The 27,280-nt window shown below is 46.3% G+C and overlaps 1 protein-coding gene across 4 annotated transcripts in view; it reads left to right on the top strand.

The window, feature by feature from the left end:
• The window catches only part of LOC121704875 (ubiquitin carboxyl-terminal hydrolase 22), a 36,830-nt gene extending 14,509 nt beyond the window's left edge, over positions 1-22,321 (top strand). For all 4 annotated transcript variants that reach the window (XM_042085406.1, XM_042085405.1, XM_042085407.1 and 1 more), the window contains 12 exons: positions 12-144; positions 2,859-2,972; positions 3,300-3,401; positions 4,018-4,184; positions 5,927-6,074; positions 8,516-8,621; positions 9,480-9,638; positions 11,571-11,697; positions 12,353-12,444; positions 20,527-20,589; positions 20,737-20,886; positions 21,140-22,321. In XM_042085406.1, coding sequence (XP_041941340.1) covers positions 12-144; positions 2,859-2,972; positions 3,300-3,401; positions 4,018-4,184; positions 5,927-6,074; positions 8,516-8,621; positions 9,480-9,638; positions 11,571-11,697; positions 12,353-12,444; positions 20,527-20,589; positions 20,737-20,886; positions 21,140-21,182 — 1,404 coding nt within the window. In that variant the 3' untranslated portion in view covers positions 21,183-22,321. The remainder of the gene's footprint in view (positions 1-11; positions 145-2,858; positions 2,973-3,299; positions 3,402-4,017; positions 4,185-5,926; positions 6,075-8,515; positions 8,622-9,479; positions 9,639-11,570; positions 11,698-12,352; positions 12,445-20,526; positions 20,590-20,736; positions 20,887-21,139) is intronic.
• The last annotated feature ends 4,959 nt before the right edge of the window (positions 22,322-27,280 follow it).

The raw sequence follows: 27,280 nt of genomic DNA, 5'->3' as shown, positions 1-27,280 counted from the left end.
GTCCTCTGCAGGCCAAGTCGTGTATCTGCCACATGTGCGGTGCACACCTGAACCGGCTGCATTCCTGTCTCTACTGCGTTTTCTTCGGTTGCTTTGCCAAGAAACACATCCACGAGCATGCCAAAAACAAACGACACAACCTAGGTAAGATATTCTCACAACCCTGCCAAAAACAAACGACACAACCTAGGTAAGATATTCTCACAACCCTGCCAAAAACAAACGACACAACCTAGGTAAGATTTTCTCACAACCCTGCCAAAAACAAACGACACAACCTAGGTAAGATATTCTCACAACCCTGCCAAAAACAAACGACACAACCTAGGTAAGATTTTCTCACAACCCTGCCAAAAACAAACGACACAACCTAGGTAAGATATTCTCACAACCCTGCCAAAAACAAACGACACAACCTAGGTAAGATTTTCTCACAACCCTGCCAAAAACAAACGACACAACCTAGGTAAGATATTCTCACAACCCTGCCAAAAACAAACAACACAACCTAGGTAAGACACTTTCACAACCCTGCCAAAAACAAACGACACAACCTAGCTAAGACATCCTCACAACCCTGCTAAACACAAACGACACAACACAACCACAAACAATACAAACTAGAGTAGACACTTACAACTGACAAAACCTAGCCATGGCATTCACAACTGACAACCTGGGTAAGATACTCTTACAACTGACACAACCTGGGTAAGACACTCCCACAACATTGACACACAACCTGGGGTTATATTCTCAAATGACACAGTAGCACCCACTGGGTTGTGGAGACCTGCTAGTTCTGATATTAGCATTATAGCATTTGACTATTAGTACAGTACAACACTAGCTAAATAAGAAAAGTGATTGATAATGACTGACTGACTATTATTGTGTTACATGCTTCAAATGTAAAGCACTTTGAGCTGCATTCTGTGTATGAAAGGTGCTATACAAATAAAGCTTATTATTATTATTATTATTATTATTATTATTATTATTATTATTATTATTATTAGCTCCCCCCGATCTCATAGTTCTGTTGAAAAGGGCTTTCATGAAGACTGGATGGCATCTGCCACTGCTGCCACTTGTGTAAGTGGATCCTTACAGATCCCCAGTACAACATGGCGCTCGTTTGTGTCTGCCAGTTGTGCAGTTTGGAGTAGGCGTGGTTGTTGATGGGCCACTGTGTGAAGTCTCCTGCCTATTGGAATCCCCTGTCTAGGGCATGAAACACCTATTGCTATGTATATCTGAAATGAACAAACATTCACCTCGTTAACCTTTTTGACATGTAAATACATTTTATTTATATAGCAGATTTGTGTGCAACCCAAAAGCACCAAAAATGACTGGCTCACAGAGTTTTTCATACAGACCATCTTGCAATAAACATCATCCAGATCCAGTTGGAGCAGCAGCTGTGCCCTGTAGTGCTACTAGCATGTGTGCCAGCTAGCTAGCCACCCCACTGTTCAGCGTCTAGGCTCCATAGCAGACGGCCCACTATCTGCTGTGCTGTGCTGTGCTGTGCTGCATTGCTACTGTGGGTGCGTGTAGTCGTCTGCGTGCGTGCGTGCGTGCGTGCGCGCTGGTGCGGGACCTTGATCTCAGTCTGAGCACGATCACGTCAGCTCTCAATACACCCTCAGCTAAGCAGTCTCCCATGCCACATCACTGGAGCACAGTGGCGCAGACCACACCTCACATGTGTACTCACACTGTTTTCACATCTTAAACACGCTTTTTGATTTACAAAGAGAGTCGGGATGTAATATACAATCCCAATCAAAATATCCAGTGGCTATAGTAGTTTGAAACATATTTAGAATGAGTTGCTGCTGCTGTTCTAAATATATATTTAGAACAGCAGTAGCAACTCATTCTAAATATGAAATATAAATATATATATATATATATATATATATATATATATATATACATACATATAATATGAAAACAGCGGCACTTTAAACTGTAGAATAGGCCTCCACACATGGAGAGACTGTCTGGTGTCGGTCCTCAGCTCTCCTCCACTCGGCCTGTTTGAAGCGCAAGGACAGCCCGTGATGACGATGCTGACTAATATTTTGGACTGCAATGATCAGTACTGTAATATACGTAACGTACACCTGCATTTAGTTCAGTGCTATAGTGTACAGTTCTACATTTGGATGAGCAGTAGTGTAGGAGACTGCATTTTCCCCATTCCTTTATGGAATTGTTTTATTTCTAAAAGTGTTTCTGTTTTGTTGACATCAGAAATGACAAATTGCAGAGGTTTCTCCAGTGAGCTGGGAGATGCACATTTGCATCACGTTGTTGAATTATTGATTCGGAGTCTATTTTTCTGACTGTCGGTTATTGAGCATATTGGGTAGAAAGAAGGTTGCTGTTCCCAGTCTCACACACTCACACTCACACACATTCTCTCTGGCTCTTGCGACCATGCACTGGTGCTATTCTCATCTCTCTCCCACACATGCAGACATGCTGTTCTATCTCCTCTCCTCTCCCTTCGTTTCTCAGTTATGAGAAACCTTTCTTTTTTTTTTCACGGCCCTTGGTGGCTGTGGTTAGGTTGCCATGGTAACTGAGCCTAGTTATGGTTGCCGTGGGCAATAAGGATGCAGGGCACATGATGAGAGCAGCTGGTGGTGCTGACACAAGAGCATCTCCAGAAAAGTCATCTTGCATGCACGCGCACACACACACACGCACACGCACACGCACACGCACACACACACACACACAAACTCTCTCCTCTGCAGCTATAGACTTATTGTATGGCATCAATGCCTGATGCTCATGTTCCCCCCCCCCCCCCCCCCCCCCTACTCTCCTCGTCTCTGCAGCTATAGACTTATTATATGGCGGCATATTCTGCTTCGTTTGTCAAGACTACATATATGACAAAGACATGGAACAGATTGCCAAAGAGGAACAGAGGAAAGCCTGGAAATTACAAGGTAAGGCCGGTTTTGTGTGTGTGTGTGTGTGTGTGTGTGTTTGATTGTATCTAGGTGTGTGTGTCTGTCCATTTGTGTCTAGGTGTGATTATGTGTGGGGATATGGATGTGACTGTGTGTGTGTGTGTGTGTGTGTGTGTGTGTGTGCCTGACCTGTGTGTGTCTCTTTGCTGTCAGGTATAGGAGAGAAGTACTCGACATGGGAGTGTGTGTGTGTGTTGGCCTGACCTGTGTGTGTCTCTTTGCTGGCAGGTATAGGAGAGAAGTACTCAACGTGTGTGTGTGTGTGTGTGTGTTGGCCTGACCTGTGTGTCTCTTTCCTGGCAGGTATAGGAGAGAAGTACTCGACGTGGGAGCCTACAAAGAGAGAGCTGGAGTTGTTACGGCACAATCCAAAGCGAAGGAAAATCACTAGTAACTGCACCATAGGTGTGTGTGTGTGTGTTTTCTAGCACTGTTGCTGCATTGGACGGCCATGGTACAGCACATTCTGGCCTTGTGTGTGTCCAAGGCTAAAGCAACAGACCGGTGGATTTAACCGCTGGCCACCCAAATGAGGCGCTTCCCCCTCTCTTTCCTTCTCAATCTCGTGCACCCCCACACCCTCATGGATGTCCGTTTTTATTGCTTTATCACATGATTGGGGAAGCCGTGGCCTACTGGTTAGGGCTTCCCCCGACCAGTAGGAAGCGGCTGAAGTGCCCTTGAGCAAGGCACCTAACCCCTCACTGCTCCCCAAGCACTGTTGTTGCAGGCAGCTCACTGCGCCGGGATTAGTGTGTGCTTCACCTCACTGTGTGTTCACTGTGTGCTGAGTGTGTTTTACTAATTCATGGATTGGGATAAATGCAGAGACCCAATTTCCCTCACAGGATCAAAAGAGTATATATACTTACTTATATATACTTATACTTATGAACAAAGTTTCTTGCTGATTTCAAAGGATGTAATGTTGTTATAGCCACAACATGCGTTCTGTAGCGATTCATGTGTTTATTCATTTGTTGTGTCTGTGTGTGTGTGTGTGTGTGTGTGTGTGTTGTAGGTCTGCGGGGCTTAATAAACCTAGGCAACACGTGTTTCATGAACTGCATCGTGCAGGCGCTCACACACACTCCCCTGCTGCGAGACTTCTTCCTCTCAGACAGACACAAGTGCGAGATGCAATCAAACTCCTGCCTCGTGTGTGAGATGTCACAGCTGTTCCAGGAGGTAGGTTTTTTTTTCATGCTGCCTTTCACACTCCACCCACACACACATGCTGACTTAGGGCCTGTCCACACGGAGACGTTTTTTAGGTTAAACGCAGAGGTTTTGCTTCGTCTTGGCCGAGCGTCCAAACGAATCCTGTAAACGCACTGCCCGAAACCGCACTTTTCTGAAACCTGGTCCTGAGTGGAGAAATCTGAAACCGTAGCCCGTTTGAGTTCGTTTTCGACAGCGAAACAGCACATCCTGCTTGCATATCGATGATGTCATCGCCACACCTCAGCTGCCCTGGACTTGCACTTATAGTATTGCCTAACAATACTAGTTTTCATACATGACATTACCTATGATTACACTCCGTTAATATAAATATCACAACTGATGCTGCGCAGCGCCGATAGCTTATGACTTGGTGGACTGAACACTGTTTTTCCCAGTGTTTTTTTATGCATTCTAGCTACTGTCAGTGACGCGAGAGAACTTAAGTTATTAGGGAAGTGCGGTGTAAGTTTAGGCTACATTAATTTGTGCGTAGTGCCAGTGTCATTCATTTATTTTACATGTCTTACAACATATATACATGCATTCACAGTCGAGTGAAATCAGATATAAGCATACAAAGACGCTTAGAACTCACGTTAAGCCGATGGTAGCACACTGAATGCAAATGCGCGATTTGATGCAGGCAAAAGTATTGACTGTTACTAACGAAGGTTTTATAGCAATATTATAAATGTGGCGACAGAATAGCCTAGAACTTGGGTAAGCCTGTGATAAGCTTTGTGATAGCCAAAACTAATGTGAATCACGGACTATCCTACAACCAAAGAAAGTAAAGGTGATTAGTAGGCCTACCTGTGTTAGCCAAATAAAGGACGGGACTGCACCCTTCACGAACCGTAAAATAAAGTTTATTAGTTTTACAGTTGACAGTTCACCATCAGTCCACACAAACAATTCTGGTTTCCTTGCACTAGCCATTTCGCCATAGCCTATTCTGTTTGTTTTTAAAGCGCACGTTTTGCAAGTTTTGGTGAATTTCTGTAAAGACACAGTGCCGCCTATAGGCCTGGGGTATGAAGTAACGTGTTGGGTCGTGTTGAGATGGATCCGTTTGGACGCAAATATTCTTGATACAGTTCCAGGGAAGACGGAGGAAAAAAAGATTGGTTTGGTACATGTGGACTAGGCCTTACACTCTCTCTCTCTCTCTCTCTCTCTCTCTCACACTCACACTCACACACACACACACACACACCATGAGTAATGAGCCACACTCTCCTTCCCTCTCTCCCTTCCTCCTTCGCTCTCTCTCTACTTCTCTCTCTGCCCTCTTCCTTTCTTCTTTCTCTCCTTCCTCTCTCCCCATCCCCCCATCTTCCTCTCTCTTCTCTCTTCTACATCTACATCTGTAGGATGACGAACGCTACTGATGTGTGAATGGCCACATGTTGCATGTCTGAATGTGGACGATGAAATAAAGATGACATGTAGAAGGGTTTCTGAAGCACTAGATTAACTGTGTTTGTTTCTCCCTCCCTCCCTCTCTCCCTCATTCCCTCCCTCCCTCTCTCTCTCCCTCCCTCTCTCCCTCATTCCCTCTCTCCCTCCCTCATTCCCTCTCTCCCTCATTCCCTCGCTCCCTCATCCTCCCTCCCTCCCTCCCTCTCTCTCTCTCTCCCTCATTCCCTCCCTCCCTCATTCCCTCCCTCCCTCTCTCCCTCCCTCCCTCTCTCCCTCCGTAGTTTTACTCGGGGCACCGTTCTCCTCACATTCCCTTCCGGCTGCTGCACCTGGTGTGGACTCACGCACGCCACCTAGCGGGCTACGAGCAGCAGGACGCCCACGAGTTCCTCATCGCCGCGCTGGATGTCCTGCACCGCCACTGCAAAGGTAACACACACACACACACACACAGAGATGCACACGCGCACAAACACACACACACACAGATGCATGCACACACACACACACACACACACACAGATGCATACATGCACTCACGTTCATGCTAGGGCTGAATGATTTTGATAAATAATCTAATTGCGATTTTTTTTCCCTCCCTTGTATTGCGATTGAGATTTCTTATGAGATTATTATTTAAGCTCTTGAACTTCTGTATTATTCACAAAGACAAGCAATGTCAAGCTATAGTATGACCAACACAATAATAGATCAATTAAACAGAAACTGGTCTTTCCTGGAGCCCAGGCCTGTGTTATGATGGCATTAGGTGATACATCAATTGATATGAATGAAATGTTTTTTATTTAACTACTTGGTAGTAGGCCTATATTTGTTGAACTTCCAGCCTTGTAAATGTGTAATAATTCTTATACATTTCTATTTTGTTTCTATTTCATGTAGATATGATCTTCTTTCGTTAGTTACATGCAGTGGCACTGACACGGCTTCTCCTTGTCCCGCTCTCGCTCATACACACACACACACACACACAAACACACAGACACACAGACACACTCATCTCCTCTCAACTTGCACGTGAATCAGAACAAACTAGATTGTTGCAGCACAAAATGCAGCAGAATGACTGCTCAGCTCGGTATTCACTAAAGGTTAGCATCATCAACACCGCAACACAAATTAAGTTCGATATCCATGCATGCAAATTAACTAGTTTGTTCTTATCACAATAAAGTCAATCGCAGAAACAAAACTCTTTAAAGGGATCCCAGGCAAGCCTGATGCTTTTTCTCTACGAAGCTCCCTCTACCGTCTGTACGTGTCGATACGTGTGCGAGCCCTCGCACACCCCTTTTCTTTGCATCTTCCGTCAAGGGTTTTCGCTGCTTATTCGCCGGCTCTGCCATTATACACACGTTTGCAACAATCGCTAGCGTTTCGTTTGCCTGCCTCTGTGCTGGGGATGCAGGATGTAAACTGATCCTGCTTCTCGCGATGTCTGAGACTTTGTGAGACTGAAGGTCGGCGGGTAGGATACAGTGAACTTGCAAGTGGGATATTCTTCCTACAGGCAGTAGGGGCGGGTGAAGTGATGACTTCATTCGCCCCGTAATGAGTCATCTAACCATATACCAACTTAAGAAGAGGATTAATTAACACGAAAACGTTGCCTGGTGTCCCTTTAAACAGGCAAAGTTAGCAGCAGTTAGCAGCATGCTAAGAGCCTTAGCTGGTAAGCTAATGTTAAAACAGCTGGGTTTTTGGTGGTCAACTGTGTCAACTACTCTCGGATAACATCAGGCATTAAAGGGATACCAGGCAAGCCTGATGCTTTTTCTCTACGAAACTCCTGCAAGTTTGCCAGATCGGGTAGCGGATCTGTAGTTCGATGGAATGAGACATAAGAAACTACAAATTTGACTTGCTTCTGATGTCACAATACATCGTACTTTCATAAAATCATGCAACATACTCTACCATGTCTGTGGACATTGTTATCTCCAAAGCCAGTGCTGGATAAACAAATAGTGTGCATGTGACAGAGGAAAAGTGCTTTGGTGTTGCTTTAATTCATTACCTGTGAAATTAAATGTGTGCGCACCCGCTTGGATATTCCCCCTCTGTCACTGTACTTTAGTAAATGCCCCCTCTTTCACTGTACTTTAGTAAATGCCCTCTCTGTCACTGTATTTTAGTAAATAAAGTTACCAGCACAGGTGAATGGCTGCTGTGTAGCCTAAACAGTCGTGAAGTTTTAGTAGTTTTAATAGTCAGCTGGAGAAGTTAACAATGTTACCAGCGAGAGTTACGGCTCAGAGGAAGGAGAGAAGAGAAAGAACTAGAACCAGGGGCATGTTCCAGCAAAAGGAGAGAAGAGAAAGAACTAGAACCAGGGGCAGGTTCCAGCAAAAGGAGAGAAGAGAAAGAACTAGAACCAGGGGCATGGCAGGTTCCAGCAAAAGGTATGAAGAGTTAACCAAAGTAGCTCTACTGCTCAGACCTTTCTTGACCCGGTTAGCTGCTGCTCTTGTTTACATTTTTTGCTTCTTCAACGGTGTGCAGAGTTGGTGGCACGTCGGCAAACGCTTTTGTGACGTCACATATTGCACAGTGTAATCGCAGCCTTTGTGGTTAGAAAATCGCGTTTCATTATATTGTGATATTACTGCAAATGCAATTGAACATTCAGCCCTAATTCACGCACAGACACACGCGCCGACACCGACACGCACATGCACGCACAGATACAGACACATGGACGCATATACACACCGACGCGCGCACACGCACACGCACACGCACACACTGAAAAACCAGATTCAGAGAACAGGTGTTCTCTGCTCTTTCCTTCTCAATACCAAAACATAGGAAGCACTCTCACGAAAACTCATTTTGGGTGCTAACTCTAGGTGACGACAATGGCAAGAAGGCCAACAACCCAAACCACTGTAACTGCATCATTGACCAAATCTTCACCGGCGGCCTGCAATCGGACGTCACGTGCCAAGTCTGCCAGTAAGGACACCTCGTTTTTCTTCTTCCTTCATCCTGCCCCCCCCCCCCCCCCCAAATCTCTTCCTCTGCCTGTGTGTTCACCTCTCAATCACTTCCCTGTGCTCTGTCTCCACCTACTGGCAGTACACCATAATAGCAGCATGACTCATCCCAATCCTGGAGACTGACTTGAGGATGCGTATGAGGATGCAATCAAATGAGCATATTATTGTTGACTGTGTGGTCCCATCAACTGGCCTGCATGCAAGGAAATCCAAAGAAAAGTATTATTTTAACATGTGGATGTGTGTTGTACAGTATTTGACGATTCCATGAAAATATGATTTGTTTCCTAGCAAGGAACCCATGTTCCATTGTGCTGCGCTACTCACCCATTCAGCTGATGTATGAGAATAATGTGTTGTGCCCAGGGCAGTAAGCATCTGCATGATAAAGACCAGAACAAAGAGGAACACAGAGGTGCTAATGCTCATCCTCCTCTTGTCTCTCTGTGTGTGTGTGTGTGTGTGTGTATCTCTCTCTATCTCTCCCTCTCTATCTATCTCTCTCCCTCTCTCTCTCTCGATCTCTCTCTCTCTCTATCTCTATCTCTGTCTGTTTGTCTCTCTGTCTGTCTCTCTCTCGTTCTCTGTCTGTCTGTATGTGTGTGTCTGTGACTGTGTGTGTTTGTGTGTGTGTGTGTGTGTGCGCGCGCCTGTGTGTGTGCGCCTCTGTGTGTGTGTGCGCCTCTGTGTGTGTGTGTGTGTGCTTCTGTGTATGTGTGTTCGCCTCTGTGTGTGTGTGTGTGTGTGTGTGCTTCTGTGTGTGTGTCTTCGCCTCTGTGTGTGTGTGTGTGTGTGTGTGTGTGTGTGCGCGCAGCGGCGTCTCCACCACGATAGACCCGTTCTGGGACATCAGCCTGGACCTGCCGGGCTCGTCCACGCCCTTCTGGCCCCTGAGCCCCGGCACCGACAGCAGCACTCCCAACGGGGAGAGCCACCTCACCGGCTCCACCACACTGACCGACTGCCTTCGCAGGTGTGTCCCCCACACACACACACACACACACACACACACACACACACACACACACAGCTGACCATCTGCTGAGAGCACTGAAACTCGCCTCGCTCATAATGTCATCAACTCACTCTCTCGAATTGGCCAACCCAACTCCTCTTTTGTTTAGCCTGACTTTTACGTGTGTGTGTGTGTGATGTGGAGATTCAAATAAATGTCAGGGTTCCCACGGGTCATGGAATTAGCCCAACTTTGTTCATTCAATACCCATTTATTCATCTCTCGCTCTAAAAAAAGTAAAAAAAATTCTTGAACGCTACACTACTGTTCTGAAATGTTGTCCCCTTCATTATAAAGTGGGTCATGGAAATTTCTTTTTTTTGTCAGGGAAAAGTCATGGAATTTTACATTTCACTTTGAGAGGGAACTCTGAAATGTGATTGTGTGTGTGTGGATTGTTGTGGCTGGATCGTATTGCCTGAATGTCTCTTGTTTTGTGTGTGCCTGTGATGTGGAGATTCAAATAAATGTGATTGTGTGTGTGTGTGTGTTGTGGCTGGATCGTATTGCCTGAATGTCTCTTGTTTTGTGTGTGCGTGTGATGTGGAGATTCAAATAAATGCGATTGTGTGTGTGTTGTAAAGATTCAAATCAATGTGATTGTGTGTGTGTGTGTGTTGTGGCTGGATCGTATTGCCTGAATGTCTCTTGTTTTGTGTGTAAAATAAATGTGATTGTGTGTGTGTTAGGGCTGGGACAACGCGTCGACGTAATAGATAAAATAAGATAAGATAAAATAATTTCATTGAGCCACTTTTTACACACACAGCCTTTCCTCGCCCCGCCCGCTCTCTCTCATAACGAGCCCGCTGCTCCTCCTCTGCATGTGATTTAACAAATTATTCACGATTGTTGAAGGATTGTTGTTGCCACATAGAAGCACTGCATAGAACACAGTTGGCTAAATTGCTATTAAATCCGCCTAGCATCGTCGTGACCCATGATGCGCAAATTTGTTCAAAACTACAGCATTAAAGTTAAGGTAAACTCTGCTAAGATCTTATCACAACATAGTACAATGAGGAGACTAAACTAAGTTAAGTTACAGTATGCAATCAAGCAGTATTTCAAAGCTAACCTAAGAGAACTGTTTGGATGTCAAGTTTAGCATGCTTACTTGCAGCTGCTTGTATTCGTTACTCAGGCTCATTTTATTGACTCTGAATGTTTGCAAAATCCTGATGTAAATGGAAAAGTGTTTTCCAAGACTCAAAAGTGCTTGTCCAAAGGAGAAGTATGAACCGTTATTTGAACTAACTACGTTATTAATTGCATCCACACATCAGCAGCCTTTTAACTGTGTTAATGTTAGTTGCAAGGATTCCCACACGAACGTCTTAAAATGACAGGCACTCAATTAGACATACACTACTGAACTTTATTGAATGCTACCTCTGACTAAGAATGCATTACTTTGCACTTGTATAGTCTTTTATTTTGGAATCTTAAGAGCAATAAACATATATTACAATGTTAAAGAATTTATGTTTTTTCATTCATATATGTAAATAAACATGTATAAGTTGCTATTAGTGAATTAATTGGGAGATAATCGATAATCGAATCGAAATCGAATCGGACTGAAAAAATGAATCGTTAGATTAATCGATGCATCGAAAAAATTATCGCTAGATTAATCGTTTAAAAAATAATCGTTTATCCCAGCCCTAGTGTGTGTGTGTGTGTGTGTTGTGGAGATTCAAATAAATGTGATTGTGTGTGTGTGTGTGTTGTGGCTGGATCGTATTGCCTGAATGTCTCTTGTTTTGTGTGTGCGTGTGATGTGGAGATTCAGATAAATGTGATTGTGTGTGTGTGTTGTGGCTGGATCGTATTGCCTGAATGTCTCTGTGTGTTCTGCTGGTCTCATGTGGCCAATTCTCTGTTCAGGTTCACTCGCCCCGAGCACCTTGGAAGCAGTGCCAAAATCAAGTGTGGCGGTTGCCATAGTTACCAGGAGTCCACGAAACAGCTGACCATGAAGAAGCTGCCCATTGTGGCATGTTTCCACCTCAAGGTGGGTGCACAGCCAGCCGTCTGGGGGCCTAGCGAGAGAGCAGGCATGACCACAGCCAGCCATCTGGGGGCCTAGCGAGAGAGCAGGCATGACCACAGCCAGCCATCTGGGGGCCTAGCGAGAGAGCAGGCATGTCCACAGCCAGACATCTGGGGGCCTAGCGAGAGAGCAGGCATGTCCACAGCCAGACATCTGGGGGCCTAGCGAGAGAGCAGGCATGTCCACAGCCAGACATCTGGGGGCCTAGCGAGAGAGCAGGCATGTCCACAGCCAGCCGTCTGGGGGCCTAGCGAGAGAGCAGGCATGTCCACAGCCAGCCGTTTGGGGGCCTAGCGAGAGAGCAGGCATGTCCAGCGGAGAGTCTGGAGGGGGAGAGGGACTTTAAGTGAAGCCTTTGTACCATCATCCACCCTGTCTGTCTGTCTATATCTGCGTCTGTCTGTATCTGAGCCTGTCTGTCTGTCTGTGGTAAGAGGTGTCTTGGGGGGTCCTGTAGAATGGTGTGAGTGGTTGAGTGTTAAGACACATCAGGAGTTTTACTCTTTCTTTATTGCTTCTCCACTTCTTTCTTTCTTTCTTTCTTTCTTTCTTTCTTCCTCTCTCTCTATCTCTCTCTCTCTCTTTCTCTCTGTCTCTATCTATCTCTCTTTCACAGCGGTTTGAGCACTCAGCCAAGTTACGGCGGAAGATCACCACCTACGTCTCTTTCCCTCTTGAACTGGACATGACGCCATTCATGGCCTCCAGGTGTGTGTGTGTGTGTGTGAGTGTGTGTGTGAAAGAGAGAGGGAGAGCGATGACCTGTCTAGAAGTTACCTTGAGATGTAGTTATGGCCAAGTGTGTGCTGTGTGTTGCCCCATGACGACATGAAATCTAAATGTAGTTAGTTTAGTAATCACTGTATTGTGCAACTTGAAATCTAAATGTAGTTAGTTTAGTAAACACTTTATTGTGCAACATGAAATCTAAATGTAGCTAGTTTAGAAAACGAGGGTTATGCATATAACCACGGTTCTATGAGTTTCGGATGACAGCACATGGATATTCATCACACGAACGTGCAGGTCGAGTATTAGTAACAACAAAGTCACCTGTGACCTGGGTGACGTCATCGATGTGCACCGGCACAAAAGAGAGGTCGACCCAGGAAGTGACCTCTTGGCAATCTTCTCGTGTTCCCTCCGAGTGACGGCCAAGCTCTGGCGGTCATCCGAAACTCATAGAACCGTGGTTATATGCATAACCCTCGTTCTATTTCGTTTCTCCTGACCGCCAGAGGCGGTGCTTTCAGCACATGGATGACTAGTACCAACAAAGTCATGAGGCGTGCCTACCCATCTCTAGAGATGCTGTGACGAGCTTGGGAGCACTGCTGTTGCCAGAGGGTTATGGGGGACAACATTGACCCTGTAGAACCTTGTGAAAGTGCAGCCTGATGCCCAGGAGGCTGCTCTGCATATATCAGAAAGGGGAACGCCCCTCAGCGAAGCCCACGAGGTTGCTACACTCCTTGTGGAGTGTGCCCGGACCAGCTGAGGGACTGGGGAGTCACTCTGCCTGTAGGCGTGCTGAATGGCGTCCACTATCCACCTAGACAGTCTCTGCTTGGAGAGTGCCTGACCCCTCTTTGGCCCTGTATGGCAGACAAACAAGGCATCACACTGGCGGAATCCCTCTGTACTTGTGACGTACCTCCTGAGGGCGCGCACTGGACATAAAAGCTCTGCACTCAAGTCTGACCCTCCATCCTGAGCTGTCTCGAAAGCTGCCAGGCTAAGAGGCTGGTTGACAAATGTGGAAGAGAGGGTCTTCGGAAGGAAGGAGGGATTCGGCCATAGAGTGACCCCACTTCCTCCAGGATGCCACTGCAGGCAATCCCCGCTGACTGAAAGTGCATGCAGTTCCCCGACTCGCCTTGCTGACGTTATGGCGAGGAGAAAGGCTGTCTTCAAGGAGAGCCAGCTGATGTCTGCTGTCCTCAAAGGTTCGAATGGTGCTCTGCAAAGAGCCTGCAACACCAGAGGGAGATCCCAAGAGGGCACCTGGCTCCGTTGGGGGGGTCTCAACCGGAGAGCGCCCTTCAGGAAACGGGTCACCAAGGCATGGGACCCTACCGTCCTCCCCTCAATTCTGCTATGCCGCGCCGAGATGGCAGCCGTATACACCTTGATGGTAGAAGGTGTAAGTCCCCTGTCAAAAAGTGACTGAAGGAACTGCAGGATGGTTGGCAGGGGGCAGCCTGTCGGCCCCTATCCCCGCGCTTGGCACCATTCAGAAAAGATTCTCCACCTGCTTGCGTAGAGGGCATTGGTGGAGGGTGCCCGAGAGCTATTAATGGTGCTGACCACTGCTGGTTCACAGAGCCCTAGCAGAGGGTCCGGTCCTTCAGTGGCCAAACCCAGAGTTGCAGCCGAGCTGGATCCGGGTGCCAGATCTGACTGCCCAGCTGTGACAGCAGGTCCTTACTCACTGGAAGGCCCCAGGGTTCTCCGTTGAGTAGCTGCAGCAACTTTGGAAACCAAACTCTCCCTGGCCACCGAGGGGCGATCAGTAGCAGCTCGTGGTGTTCCACTGTAATCCTGTGCAGGGTGGGCAGGATCAACGGCAGAGGGGGGAATGCATACAGCCGTTGTCTCGGCCATGCATGTGCCAGTGCGTCCTGGCCCAGGGGACTCGGGCCGGAGAGGCTGAACCAGAGGGGGCAGTGTGTCAACTCCTGACAGGCGAAGAGGTCCACCTCCGCCCTGCCATAACACTCCCAGATGGTCTGTACTACCGCTGGGTGGAGCCTCCATTCCCCTGGGCCGGGGTTCTGACGGGACAAGAGATCTGCGGCTCTGTTGGCAGTGCCTGGCAGATACATAGCCCGCAGACTCAAAAGGTGTTGATGCAGGTGCAAGAGCTGCTGGGCTACTCCCAAGCACTGCAGAGACCTGGTGCCTCCCTGATGGTTGACGTAGGACACCACTGTTGTATTGTCTGTCCTCACCAGTACGTGTCTGCCAGCCACGTCTGGGAGGAAGTGTTGTAGGCCGAGCAACACCGCCTGTAGTTCTAGCACATTTACGTGCAGCTGCCGCTGCAGTGGACTCCAGCGGCCTCTGCCAGACTGCACCCCATCCTTCCTGGGAAGCATCCGTGGCGATGACCTCCCTCCGGGAAGGGATAGAGCCGAAGGGAACCCCCTGTCTCAGGTACCCCCTCCTCCTCCATGGGCGGAGGAGCTGTCTGCAGCTGGGCGTGACCTTCACTAGCCTGTGCCCATGCCGTGCCGGATGAAGGTGGAGGTTGTTCAGCCACCTTTGAAGTGGGCGAAGCGATAAAAGGCCCAGTGGGACCAGGGATGAGGCAGCAGTGAGCTGTTGGAATGTTCTCAGAGTCAGTGACCTGCCCTCTCTGAAGCGGCCAATCAGCTGGCGGATATTGCGAACATTGTCCGTGAATCTAACTCTATGCCTAAGAACACGGTCTCCTGACTGGGTACCAAAGAGCTCTTCTGGTGGTTGACCCTGAGCCCTAGCACTAAAATATGCGCGACCACTGCAGCGGCATCTATGTGGGCCTGAGCCTCCGACTGGGAGCAGGTCAGCCAATCGTCGAGGTAGGGCAGAATACGTATTCCCCGTGCCTGCAATGGACCCAACGGCACTGCTATACACCTGGTGAACACACGAGGCGCTAGCGCAATGCCAAAAGGTAGGACGCAGAACTGGTACGCCTGTCCCTCGAAGGCAAACTGAAGGAACTGCCTGTGATGTGGTGCAATCGGCACATGAAAGTATGCATCCTTCATGGTCGATGGTTGTGAACCAGTCGCCCCCCTGAATGCTCTGGAGAACTTCCACAGTGCGCAGCATACGGAATTTCAGGACCTTCAGGTGGGCATTGAGAGATCTCAGGTCTAGAATCGGGTGGAGACCGCCGTCCCTCTTGGGAATAATGAAATACGTTGAGTAAAACCCACCTTCCTGTGTCTGCCTGTCGACTGGCGTAATGGCCCCCTTTTCTAAGAGAGCGTTGATCTCCTGTCTCAGGGCTAGGGCCTTCCCTGGGTGGCTCACGGTGGTGTTCTTGATCCCTCTGAAGCTTGGCGGTCGGCGTCGAAATTGGATGCTGTAGCCCCATGACAGGGTTGCCAGCACCCAGGGGTCTGATGTTATTGTTTTCCAGCGTTCGAGCTGCTGGCTGGAAAAACTGCCGACCGCTGGTGTGAAGCTGTCACCGTCTGCCCGTCCGCCCCCTCTGGTCTCTAGAGGGGCGACGTGCATCGGCTCTGGTGTCCTGTGCAGGGCCGCGAGTGCGGGAGGTGGCGGAGCGACGAAAGTCATACATGCGCTGTGACTCCTGGCGGGCAGCTGGCCATGGTGCAAGCGCCGGCGCTGGCCCTCTTGAGGTTGGAACCCTGTGCCTGGGCTGGCTCACCCGACGGAGACTGGCAAACTGCTGTCTTGCCTGCACTACCTGTGCACTCCTATCTAGGGCCTGCTGTGCGGCCTGACCAAACAACTCCCCAGGGAGGACAGGGAGAGAGCGAAGTACCCTTCTGTCAGGCTCTGCTAGCGGAGACTGGGCTAGTCATATTTGGCGGCGGGCGAGGGTTAAATATGCCATTAGCCTACCAAGTTCTCTGGTCATGTAGGCGAGGGCCTGGAGTGACGCGTCACTCAGCTCCTGAGATGATGTCTCGTCCGCCCCCTGTGACGTCTGGGCGAGGGCCAGCATCAGGTGGGACATCGAATTACCAATGCGTCCCATACGTGCTGCCGTGTCATAGCTTCTGACAATCAAGTCATCCGTGACACGGCACTGTGCCCGGGGGCAACGGGCATCAGGTCTAAGAGCTTCATTGGGAGACAGAACCAAGGCTGCCATTGATGGCTCTATGTTTGGCATGCTCTGCAGACCATAGGCGTGTGCGCCCTGCATGGTCGCTAGCGCCCTGCAGTCCCTAGGGAGATGGGAAAGCCGTCTAGGTCCCCAGCACCTCTGCAGCTCTTCAATATACGGGGCCGAGGGCGGCACCGCCAATGTGGAGGGATGCGTGGAGCCCCTAAAGAAGGCATTCTGCCTAGGCACGGCCGCTGGCGCCGCATGCAGTCCCAAACGGGCTAACGTTGCCTTTAAAGTTGGCTGAATTGAAGGTCGACCAGCCTCCGACACTGCCCCTGTACTCTGACTGGCGGCGTGGGAGCTGGTCTGAGAGCCACGAGAGGCAGATTCGTGCGGCTCAGGTTCACCCAACTCTAAGCTCTCTGAAGCCCTGATAGAAAGCTCGTCCTCGCCCTGGGCCCTGACCGCGGGTGACAATGACGGCGGAGATGGCTCATCCTGCCAGGCTAAAGAGGTTTCAGCGAGAACACTGCTGCCCTGCGCACTCAACGCCGGTGGTCGTAAGGTGGTGAGCAGAGTCTTGATCTGCTCAAACTCCTCAGCCATCTTCTCCACCTTAGAAGCTAAGTCGGCCTTCTGCTTCTTACCTCTAGATGCTGTGTGTGAAGCCCCGTGTTGGCGCTTGCCAGGTCTCATGGCTGGCGCCGCCTCTTGCCCCCCATTGCCCTGGGAAGTACCGGGCTGCTGATCCACCTGGGCTAGCCTAGCTGACCGCGCTGCCACACTTAGGCAAATGCAATTCATGTCTGCCTGTTCCGTCAGCCCCTGCCTCAGGTGTTCAACCCCCAGGCAAGAGGGGCATTCTGTGTGGCCATCCTCTGGCTCGAGGGGGGCCCCGACAGCTGGCACAGGACGAGTACATGTCCAGCAAAGTGCCCTATGTAGCTAGGCGGGAGAACACCAGGCTGATCAATAGATAATGCTGTAGCCACCGGCGAGTGCACCCTGGCTCTGACAGACTAGACCGCCGTACTGCTGCCTAGGCTTCGTCTTGGAAGCTAAGAGCTAGCTTAATACAGCTGTAAACAATAACAATTTCTGCAAAGATGTTTAACTTAAACAATCTATAAATTATGTTAGCTTTGTCTCCTCTCCGGAGCGAATATCATGCTGCCAGTATGAAACATATATACACACAACTTAATTTAAATGGCGCACTTTGCCATGACTCGCCTGTAACAGGCAACTGAGGGGGGGAAAAAAAAAATGTCTACGGCGAGAAACACCGTCCGGCGACACCCGTTGACTGCAGCGAAACAAATCACCAACAAGTCGTAATAAACGTATTACTTACCTTAGATGAACCGGAGAGCTAGCCATTGAAAACATCCGCCCGCGAGTCCGCGGCGAGAAACACCGCCTCGCAGAACTCAACGCTCCCCGAGCGAGGCCACTCAGACGCGAAGCAAAGTAGACTAACGTAGTCTCTAGGAGGGTGAACCAGTTGGTCACAGCTCCAACCTCTGTGGGTAGCGAGACTTCAGCGTGTTAGTCCAACTGCAATCCTGCTTCAATCAGTTGATTCAAGAGGTCACTTCCTGGGTCGACCTCTCTTTTGTGCCGGTGCACATCAATGACGTCACCCAGGTCACAGGTGACTTTGTTGTTACTAATACTCGACCTGCACGACCTGTGATGAATATCCATGTGCTGAAAGCACCGCCTCTGGCGGTCAGGAGAAACGAAATAGAACACTGTATTGTGCAACATGAAATCTAAATGTAGTTAGTTTAGTAAGCACTGTATTGTGCAACTTGAAATCTAAATGTAGTTAGTTTAGTAAGCATTTTATTGTGAAATTTGAAAATTTATTTGTTTGGCAAGTTTAACCCTTAGAACCCGATTGACGCAAAGTGCATCAAAAAACACACCCTTTCTTTCTGGGACTGTTCATTGCAGCGAGATTAAACCTTTATTGCATGACAGAGCAGAAGTGGGGCTTTCCAAAGAGACTACACACTTGTCTGTACGATCAAGTATGAAAATTAAAAAAAATCATGAAATTAAATCAAATTGCATCATATTTACAGTATATACTTCTCTGCGTTCACCTGCGCATCCATTACTCTCGTTTGAATTACTTGCGAACCCGTGATCGCATCGATATGGCAAGCATATCAGATGAAAGAGGGGACACAGGGCTATCCATTGGTACCATGTATATAGATCTTTCTGGCTTATAAAAACAGACGAAGTGACTGCAATATAATAATGTCATGTACACAAACCAACGCTTCACACCCATTACTCTCGCAATGCAGTAAGAAGTTGAGAATCATTATGAGTGCATACACCATTGACACGCAGGCTAACACGCAACCTTGGGTCAAGTCAGGTCAGATCAGTTCGTGTCACACATATGGAGCGCAGAAAGGTCATTTTTCATCACTAAATAAAAAATGGCATTTATTTCCGTAAATCACACACCACATATTTCTGTAAATTGCTCAGTCTCAGAGTATCCCTCCAACATGGCAATTATATTGCTCTATTCAGGAAAGTCTGACCTACACACACATGAAATGCATGTAGAGCTATGAGCTTGCTGTGGTGAGATACATGTCGAAATATAAGAATTTTTATAATACACTCTTTATATCTTAATTCTTTAAAAATCAAAATAAAATCAATGCTAGTACTAATACATGAAATGATGGCCTAGACTCTGCTGAAAAAAACAATATATAATATGTGTGTGTGGCACAATGACCAGAATAAATCCTTATGAATAAAGGTAGTGAAAATGCCCTAAAAACAGCTTAGGGTTCTAAGGGTTAACACATACTGATGGATAATTCACAATGCAATGTATCATTTTTAATGACAGAACACCCAAGGTAACCAAATGGTGCAATACATCAAGATAAATGTGGGAAAAGGGGCACTTGGTTTGCAACACCATCCATCAAAGTGACTTAAAATTAATATTTGAAGCACAAACCCAAATTGGCAGTGAATTTGACAGCCAGTCAGCAAAGAAACATGAGATCAAACCCTCAGCTGTGTGTGTGTGTGTGTGTGTGTGTGTGTGTGTTTATTTGTTTGTTTACATGATGCAACTCTCAGTGTTGAATTGAAAAAATATAATGTCCGCAAAGCTTTTGACTCCCATATATTTAATGCACAACGTTGCGGCAATAGGCCTTACAATCAGCTGACCTACCATGTGATATCAACTGGTATGATTGAGTGTAAGAGCCCCACTAGTCACTCAATTAAGAGAACACTTACATACAGGTATTACACAAACCTATACATTTCAAAAAGGGCTTACAAAAAACAATCTCCCCAAAGGAGTACATGGCATTGCTATCATCAGAAAAGAAAGAAAGAAAAACAAATATCGAGTCAGGGAATTGTATCATATTTGGGGCAAAGTCATGGAATATCGGGGAATTGTAGCAGTTTAAAATGTACTTGCCAAAAATACATAAGACCTGATATAAATATATTTCCACACAGAATTGGTGTATATGTCGACCTGGTTATTATCTTTACGGCTTGCTTAAGTGGTTGTGGTTAGCCCAATTTTGTTTATTCAACACCCATTTATTCATTTTCCGTTCTGAAAAAAGTAAAAGATTCTTAAACGCTACGTGACTGCTCTGAAATTTTTGGTCAGTATGTTATACATTCATTACACGTCATGGAAATTTAGTGTTTTTGTCAGGGAAAAGTCATCGAACTTTACATTTGACTTAGAGCGGGAACCCTGACCTCTGATGAACTTCACTGCTCTGTGCAGTCGTGGGTGAAATCATTCTTTCTGTAATGATGATTACTTCAAGATTGCTGTGTTTTACTGGATAATAAAATTGATAGTGGTCGCTATGGTTACTAGTGATGCTCTGATATGGAAATTCTTTTAATTTCTTTTTCTCATTCTCTCTCTCTCTCTCTCTCTCTCTCTCTCTCTCTCTCTCTCTCTCTCCTCTCAGTAAAGAGAGTCGGATGAATGGCCAGTATCAACAGACCGTAGATGTCTTAAATAACGATAATAAGTGAGTATAAGTCTCTCACACAACACATTATCACTCCTTCACATCTGTAGCAGCTCAAATCAACAAAGAAATGGAAAAACAAAGCTCAGTCGGGAATATGTGTTTGTGTGTGTGTGTGTGTGCGTGCGTTTTTGCGTGTGCGTGTAGGTACTCGTTGTTTGCGGTGGTGAACCACCAGGGCACTCTGGAGAGCGGTCACTATACCAGCTTCATCCGACAGCACAGGGACCAGTGGTTTAAGTGTGACGATGCCATCATCACCAAAGCCAGCATCAAGGACGTGCTGGACAGCGAAGGGTGAGACACACACACACACACACACACACACACACACACACACACACACACACCTCCACACCTCCACTGCTTACTTCAAGCATACAGTACAATGCTGCTTTTTATCATACTTGAATACTTAAATGTAAAAACAGTATGCTTACATATCACTGCATTGCTAGTGGAAATTGTGTTTTTTCCCTCCCCTGGTGTTTATTTTCTTTATTTAATTTTATTTTCTTCCTCGTGTGTGTGTGTGTGTTGTCCTCCCTAGGTATTTGTTGTTTTATCATAAGCAGTTCCTGGAATATGAGTAGCCTTACCTGCATCTGCATCCGCTGCTGGGAAACCCACAAGCAGCCCCTAGCCGCACGGCTCCGAATGGCCCGTGAGACCCATACACACACACACGCACAAACACAGACAAACACACACACACACACACCTCTACCTGAAAACTCAACTGACTACCCATCTGCCCGAGCACCCGCCAAGCGAGGAAGAGTGGGGCAGAAAAACAAACAAACAAACAAACAAACAAGAAAAAAAATAGACAACAAAGTAAATGATGCAAACCGTTCAGCTGCACTGAGCACACTTGTACTTGACAACGGGGACGGCTTCGGAGGAGCACGCCGACAGCACGACAACACGTGGGGAGGCAGACGAGGAGGTGGGGGTGGAGCGGAGCGCCGAGGAGCAGCAGGACCCACAGGAGCCTCGGCTTTCCCTTCTTCCCTCCTCCGAGATGAAGGGATGCATGGACAGAAGAGAGGAGGAGGAGGAGAAGGGCACATCTCAACAACTACAGTATTGTCTGATTTTTTTTGTACTGTTTAGTTCTGTCGTTTTTTTTGTTTTTGTTTCTCTCCATGGTGCTCTTTTTCTGGTTGTCTCAGCATTAGGGATGGGGGTGGGGGAGGGAGGGAGGAGGGGGACGGATGGACAATAAGGACCTGTGAGATGACTGAACCCAGAAAGGTATTAATGAACACAACAACTTTAAAAAGAGAATATGACAAGTAATTATGATGCTTGTTTGTGACGTTTAGTTATGAAATACTGTATGACTCTCTTAGCACACTTTTCTTTTGGGACAAAACGTGGGAGGACTGCGTGGAAGGGCCAGTTGATTGGCCGAAACTAGGGTGGCGCTGCTGCCCTGACGACGAAAAACAAAGATGAGCCTGGACCTTTGTTTTCCTTTTTACTTTCTGTTTTTGTTTTGTTTTGTTACTTTTTGTACTCGTCTGTCTCTGTCCATGGCAGGTCTTCAGGTCATTGTCTTGTTTTGTCATTTTGTTTTTTTGATATTTTTATTGAATTGTGGCGAGAACCGGGGTGTCCTTGCTGCAAAAAGACTGCGTGGGGTAAAAGGGGAGTCTTTGTCTTGGTTGTGAAATGTTCTGGATGTTCTCTAATGATCATTAAATGGGCACAAGGAGGCGGTCAGCAATATGGCTAAACGAGGCTGTGGAGTGATCTACAGGCACTGATTCACTGTGTTCCCAGCTGTCTCCACATTCACTCTTTTGGTCCTTCTGTCCCTCCCTCCCTGCCTCTCTCTCCCTCTCTCTCTCGCTCTCTTTCTCCCTCTCACTCTTTCTGTCTCTCTTTCTCTCGCTCTTTCTCTCTCGCTCTCTTTCTCTCACTCTCTCCCTCTCACTCTGTCTCTCTCTTGCTCTCTTTCTCCCTCTCACTCTTTCTGTCTCTTTCTCTTGCTCTCTTTCTCTCTCTAACCCTCTACAGGCACTCAAACACTTCTTTCCATTTCATGGTGTTGCAGGGTAACAAGGCTGAGAAATCTGTGTTGGTTCAGCATGTTTGAGATCAGAACCGCTGAAAGCCTTTGGAGAGGAAGTTTATCAGGAAGCTTTTTCTGAGGAATCAACTTTTCACTTTTCCAACCCACGATTCAGTACAAGCACATCCTTCTACACCGTCAGTTGAGTCTCAGATTTAGGGCGGATTCACATATCCAGAGAATTAAGGAAGGAAGGTTCAGAGCCTATAGTTACCAAGAATGGAGGTATGGACACTAATCTATGCTGAATAATCCAAGTATACTTTAATTTCTCACCAGTGCCACAGGGTTTTGGTGTTTCAGGGATCGACTCAACATTTCATCATGTCTGCACCTAGGTTTATGCTGTGCTATACAGTGGATTGGAAGGGTGTGTGAGGGAGAAAAAGCAAGACATGAAGCAGATCCCCACCCAAGACTGTTTTCATCTCTAAAACTTTACTGGACCGCTGCTTCATAAGAGTAACATAACCATGTCAGAAGATTCTCATGGCAGATGTCATAATCATGTCAGAAGATTCTCATGACCGATGTCAACCATGTCAGAAGATTCCCATGGCAGATGTCATATGTTGACATAAATTGTAAAAACAATCAGTGGAGTGTTGAGGAAGCGCAGTTGGTATTTGTCATGTTGGTATGGTGCTGTGACCGCAATAATGATGTGACCATGTTACAATATTTACCAATAACAGTAACATGGCGTTGTCAAATCTCGATATTAGCAGTGACGATGCACATGACATCTGCCATATTTATGACATGGTAATCTTGTGAAGTCTGTTTCAAAAACGGTGTTATCCATGACTACAAAGTCTCGTATGGGTAGCCTAGTCCATTTCTCCACTTTATAGCCTGCTTTAGGGATGCACAAGATTATCGGTGTGTCATCGGTATCGGCAGATAATTATCGGCATCAGTAGATGTTCCTACCAGATAAATAGGGACGACTATATCAGCAGATTTGGCACAAACTCTTAGGGTTTCGGAGGAAGGATCATACAGATCTGTTCAAATAGGATGAGACCTTTTATTTGAAAATGTTTAAATGATTTCTTATTGATCATGACTATATTTCTTAAAGTATACATTTTGCGTATAATGCAAGGAACTGTCCCTGAGTAGATGGTAGGGGAAAGACCCTTAAAGGCCATAGTTGTGTATATATCGCAATTGGCCAAAATTAGTTTTAAAATCAGAAGGAATCCATCCAGCTGTGCACCCCTAGTCTGCTTGCTTGCATATCTACAGTGACCGTGGGATCCATCTGTCTGTGCATTTTATATTCCACCTATCCAGGCTGATGTAATTGTCATATACGTTTCAGATAGTGTAGGTATTTGAACACCCTTGTCTCGCAGGTCATCTCAGTCAGTATACTGCTAACGATGGTGTGGCTGGACATGAGTATGAATATACAGTAGGCTGCAGGATACAGAAGTATCACTGATTCTAAAATCGTATCACAAGCAGACATGTGGGTGACCCTGTACTTGGATAGTTCGCCCACAAAGACTTAACAGATCATCTATTAAGATTAAAGTTTAGTATGTTAAATTGATGTTGAACTGATGACTGAACATTGTAATGACCAAATCCAATCCAATCCCCTAACCTTAAAGGGACACCAGGCAAGCTCTGTCTGAAGCTCTTTTCCTTTTCTTTGCATCTTCCGTCAAGGGTTTTCGCTGCTTCTTCGCCGGCTCTGCCATTATACACAAGTTTGCAACAATCGCTAGTGTTTCGTTAGCCTGCCTCTGCTGTGGATGCAGGATGTAAACTGACCCTGCTTCGGTCGGTGGGTACGATACACTGAACTTGCAAGCGGGATATTCTTCCTACAGGCAGTAGGGGCGGCCGAGAGAGTATTCATTAGCCCTGTAATGAGTCATTTAACCATATACCGACTTGCGAAGATGAGTAATTAACACGAAAACGTTGCCTGGTGTCCCTTTAAATCGAAGTTAACAGAATGTCAGTGGAGAGTTTGCTGGTAATCTGAGCAGCTGTGGATAGCTTGTGGGCGGAAGGTCCAAGTAAATTGTGACCAATGTGTGTATTCTCGACCCAGGCTCAGCGTAGGCCTACTTTGGCCTTGCTTTGTTGAACATCACCAGAGGTGGATGGGACAATTCGATTTGAGACAAGAAAGGTGAAGTATCAGCACATGCAGTTAGTAGGCTAGGTTACATCTCCGAAGTAAAAAAATTAAATTAGTTTTTCGATCTGGATGTTTCAAATGTATTGTTATTGCCAGTGTCTGCCTTGAGTCTAATACATCTTTAACGTCAATCTGACACATTACAAAGTAATCATTTTTAGAAAAATATGATTATGCGAACAGAAGAACGTGATTCATTTGAACACATACAAACTACATACCAAAATATTCGCCACTGTAGTGTTGCACGGTGTATCGATGCTAAAAAGGTATCACGATGCTTTCACGCAAAAAACGATACGATTTCCGACGTTTTTAGAATCAATACTTTATTAAAATAATAACGTTCTGTGTCTATATGAACTGCTGCTCTCACTGCTCCTTGAACGCAAGAGGACTCTCCGAAATTCATCTGGCGAGAGTCAGGTTAACAGTCCTCGGCCTTGCGGATAAAACAAAAGGTGAAATCTGGAACTATTTCAAATACATCGCGAATATTGAAGGCAAGCCATCAGGTACACAGAGGCCCGTTTGTAAAATATGTTTCAAAGTCATTTAAAAGCAGTAGGCTACACATGGAACTTGGCTAAACACCTCACAGACATATCCCAACATTTTTAAAGAGTTCAAAGAACGACAGGTTAACGAATATGCTATAGAAAACACGACTAGCCTACATGGTTAGTGCCAAGTTCTTCTCTTCTGTTTTAGTCTAGCCTAAGTGAAACGAGGTTCTCTGGAATAAAGCGAACCTTCCTTCATCAATGAATTTTGACTAGACATAACGAGCTGTAATCATAGGGTGCTAACGTGATGAAAGCGCAATGTTCATGCCAGAATAACATTACCATAACTTGTAAACTATCTATTTCATGTTCGGTCAGTACTACTGGTAATATTTGTCATGGCATGTAGACTGCAATTTGTTCAATAATTATTGCCCAGATGTAGGATAGGCTACCCGAAATGTGCTAATTAAAGCCCACAGCATATAATACCACCAAAGCGTGAGTCCTAATAATAATAGCGGCAAATCATGTTATCAAAGAAATAGACGTAATGTAGGAATGCGCACAGATATATTGCAACAGGTAATGGTGTAGGCCTATCTGACGAAGACCTGAGTGGTTGTATCGTCATACTTGTACACTGGGCGCAAAGAATACTATCCTCACATTTTTTTGACCCTTTGCAACAGTCAAAGAAATCCCATGAACACGGGAAGGCCTAGGGTAGCCTATACTGTACCTCAGATGGCCTAAAGATTAGGCCCCTCTGCATAGCATTCAGTGATTTGCATGCAGTAATTTGACCTTGATCTAGCCTAGTTTGGCTATTTAAAGCTACTTTATTGCCAAAACACAACACAATGTAAATGAACTATAACAATCAATAAAGGACTTGCTCACACAAAGTAGGCCTACTATTTTACTGACTATAAAAAATAATAATTATGTAGGAAGTTTAGAACCCAGAATTGACCTGCACACTACAAAAGTGCACCGAATTCAACACAAATGACTCGATACACTTGGAGGAGGTATGAGTCCTTTCTTTTTCAAATATTTTAGGATTTCGCCGTAGTATCGTTTCAGTATCGAGCATCGTGATATTTATGGCAGGTATTGTATCGAAGTCATAATTTTGGTATCGTGACAACACTGAGTCACTGAGTATCATCTGCCATGGTGAATGTGGTTAACCTTTTGTTTAGCCTTTCTGTAGCGTGTGGAAACTGAAGAAGCAGTAAGTCTATGGGACATCACATCTTCTGAAAGGGGAGGACATATACTGACAGTAGGCCTACCAAGTTGAAATTGAGAGACCGAGGAAGTTTTGGTAGAGAAGGACTAGTTGTTGGATCTGTCCATAACTAGTGTCTGCTTATTTCAGCTCCTTGGTCCTGAATGCGTCTTGTTCCCACTGCAGTCACTGATTGTGAGTCATGCAGAGGTGATGGGCTTAACAGCCTGATGGCATTTATGACTGTCATCAGTTTCTCAGTGGGGGCACTTATGTTGTCCCTGAAGTGGATATGGTCACAGCAGGGTTGAACTGGCGCTGAGAAACTGCTTCTCATACTAAATAGCCCGTTTGTGGTCCAACTGAGCAATCTCTAAGTAATAGAACTTCTTAATACTTTCTATGCATCATTAGCTATGATTGTATGGATTGTATGTTTCATGTAGTGCTATGGTTTCACCACATGGGGGCACTGTGTTCTGTTTCTGTAGTTAATGCTCAACTCGGCCACGTTGGTCCACCCTGTTCATCTGAAACTGATTTCCTACATGTGCTGTACGGTAGGGTCAACAATTTAATAATTCATATCCTTAAACAATGTAATTTAATGCTGTACAAAAGAACTGGAGGCATCGGCAAACGGGTGATTTCAAGATCTGATGTGAGCAGTTTAACCCATTACAGAAAGCGAGGAGGGACACTAAGCA

This window comes from Alosa sapidissima, chromosome 3 (assembly GCF_018492685.1).
Source record: "Alosa sapidissima isolate fAloSap1 chromosome 3, fAloSap1.pri, whole genome shotgun sequence".
Classification (NCBI taxonomy): Eukaryota; Metazoa; Chordata; class Actinopteri; order Clupeiformes; family Clupeidae; genus Alosa; species Alosa sapidissima.
Note: the sequence above shows the minus strand (reverse complement) of the source record. Positions and strands in the feature narration are given on the sequence as shown.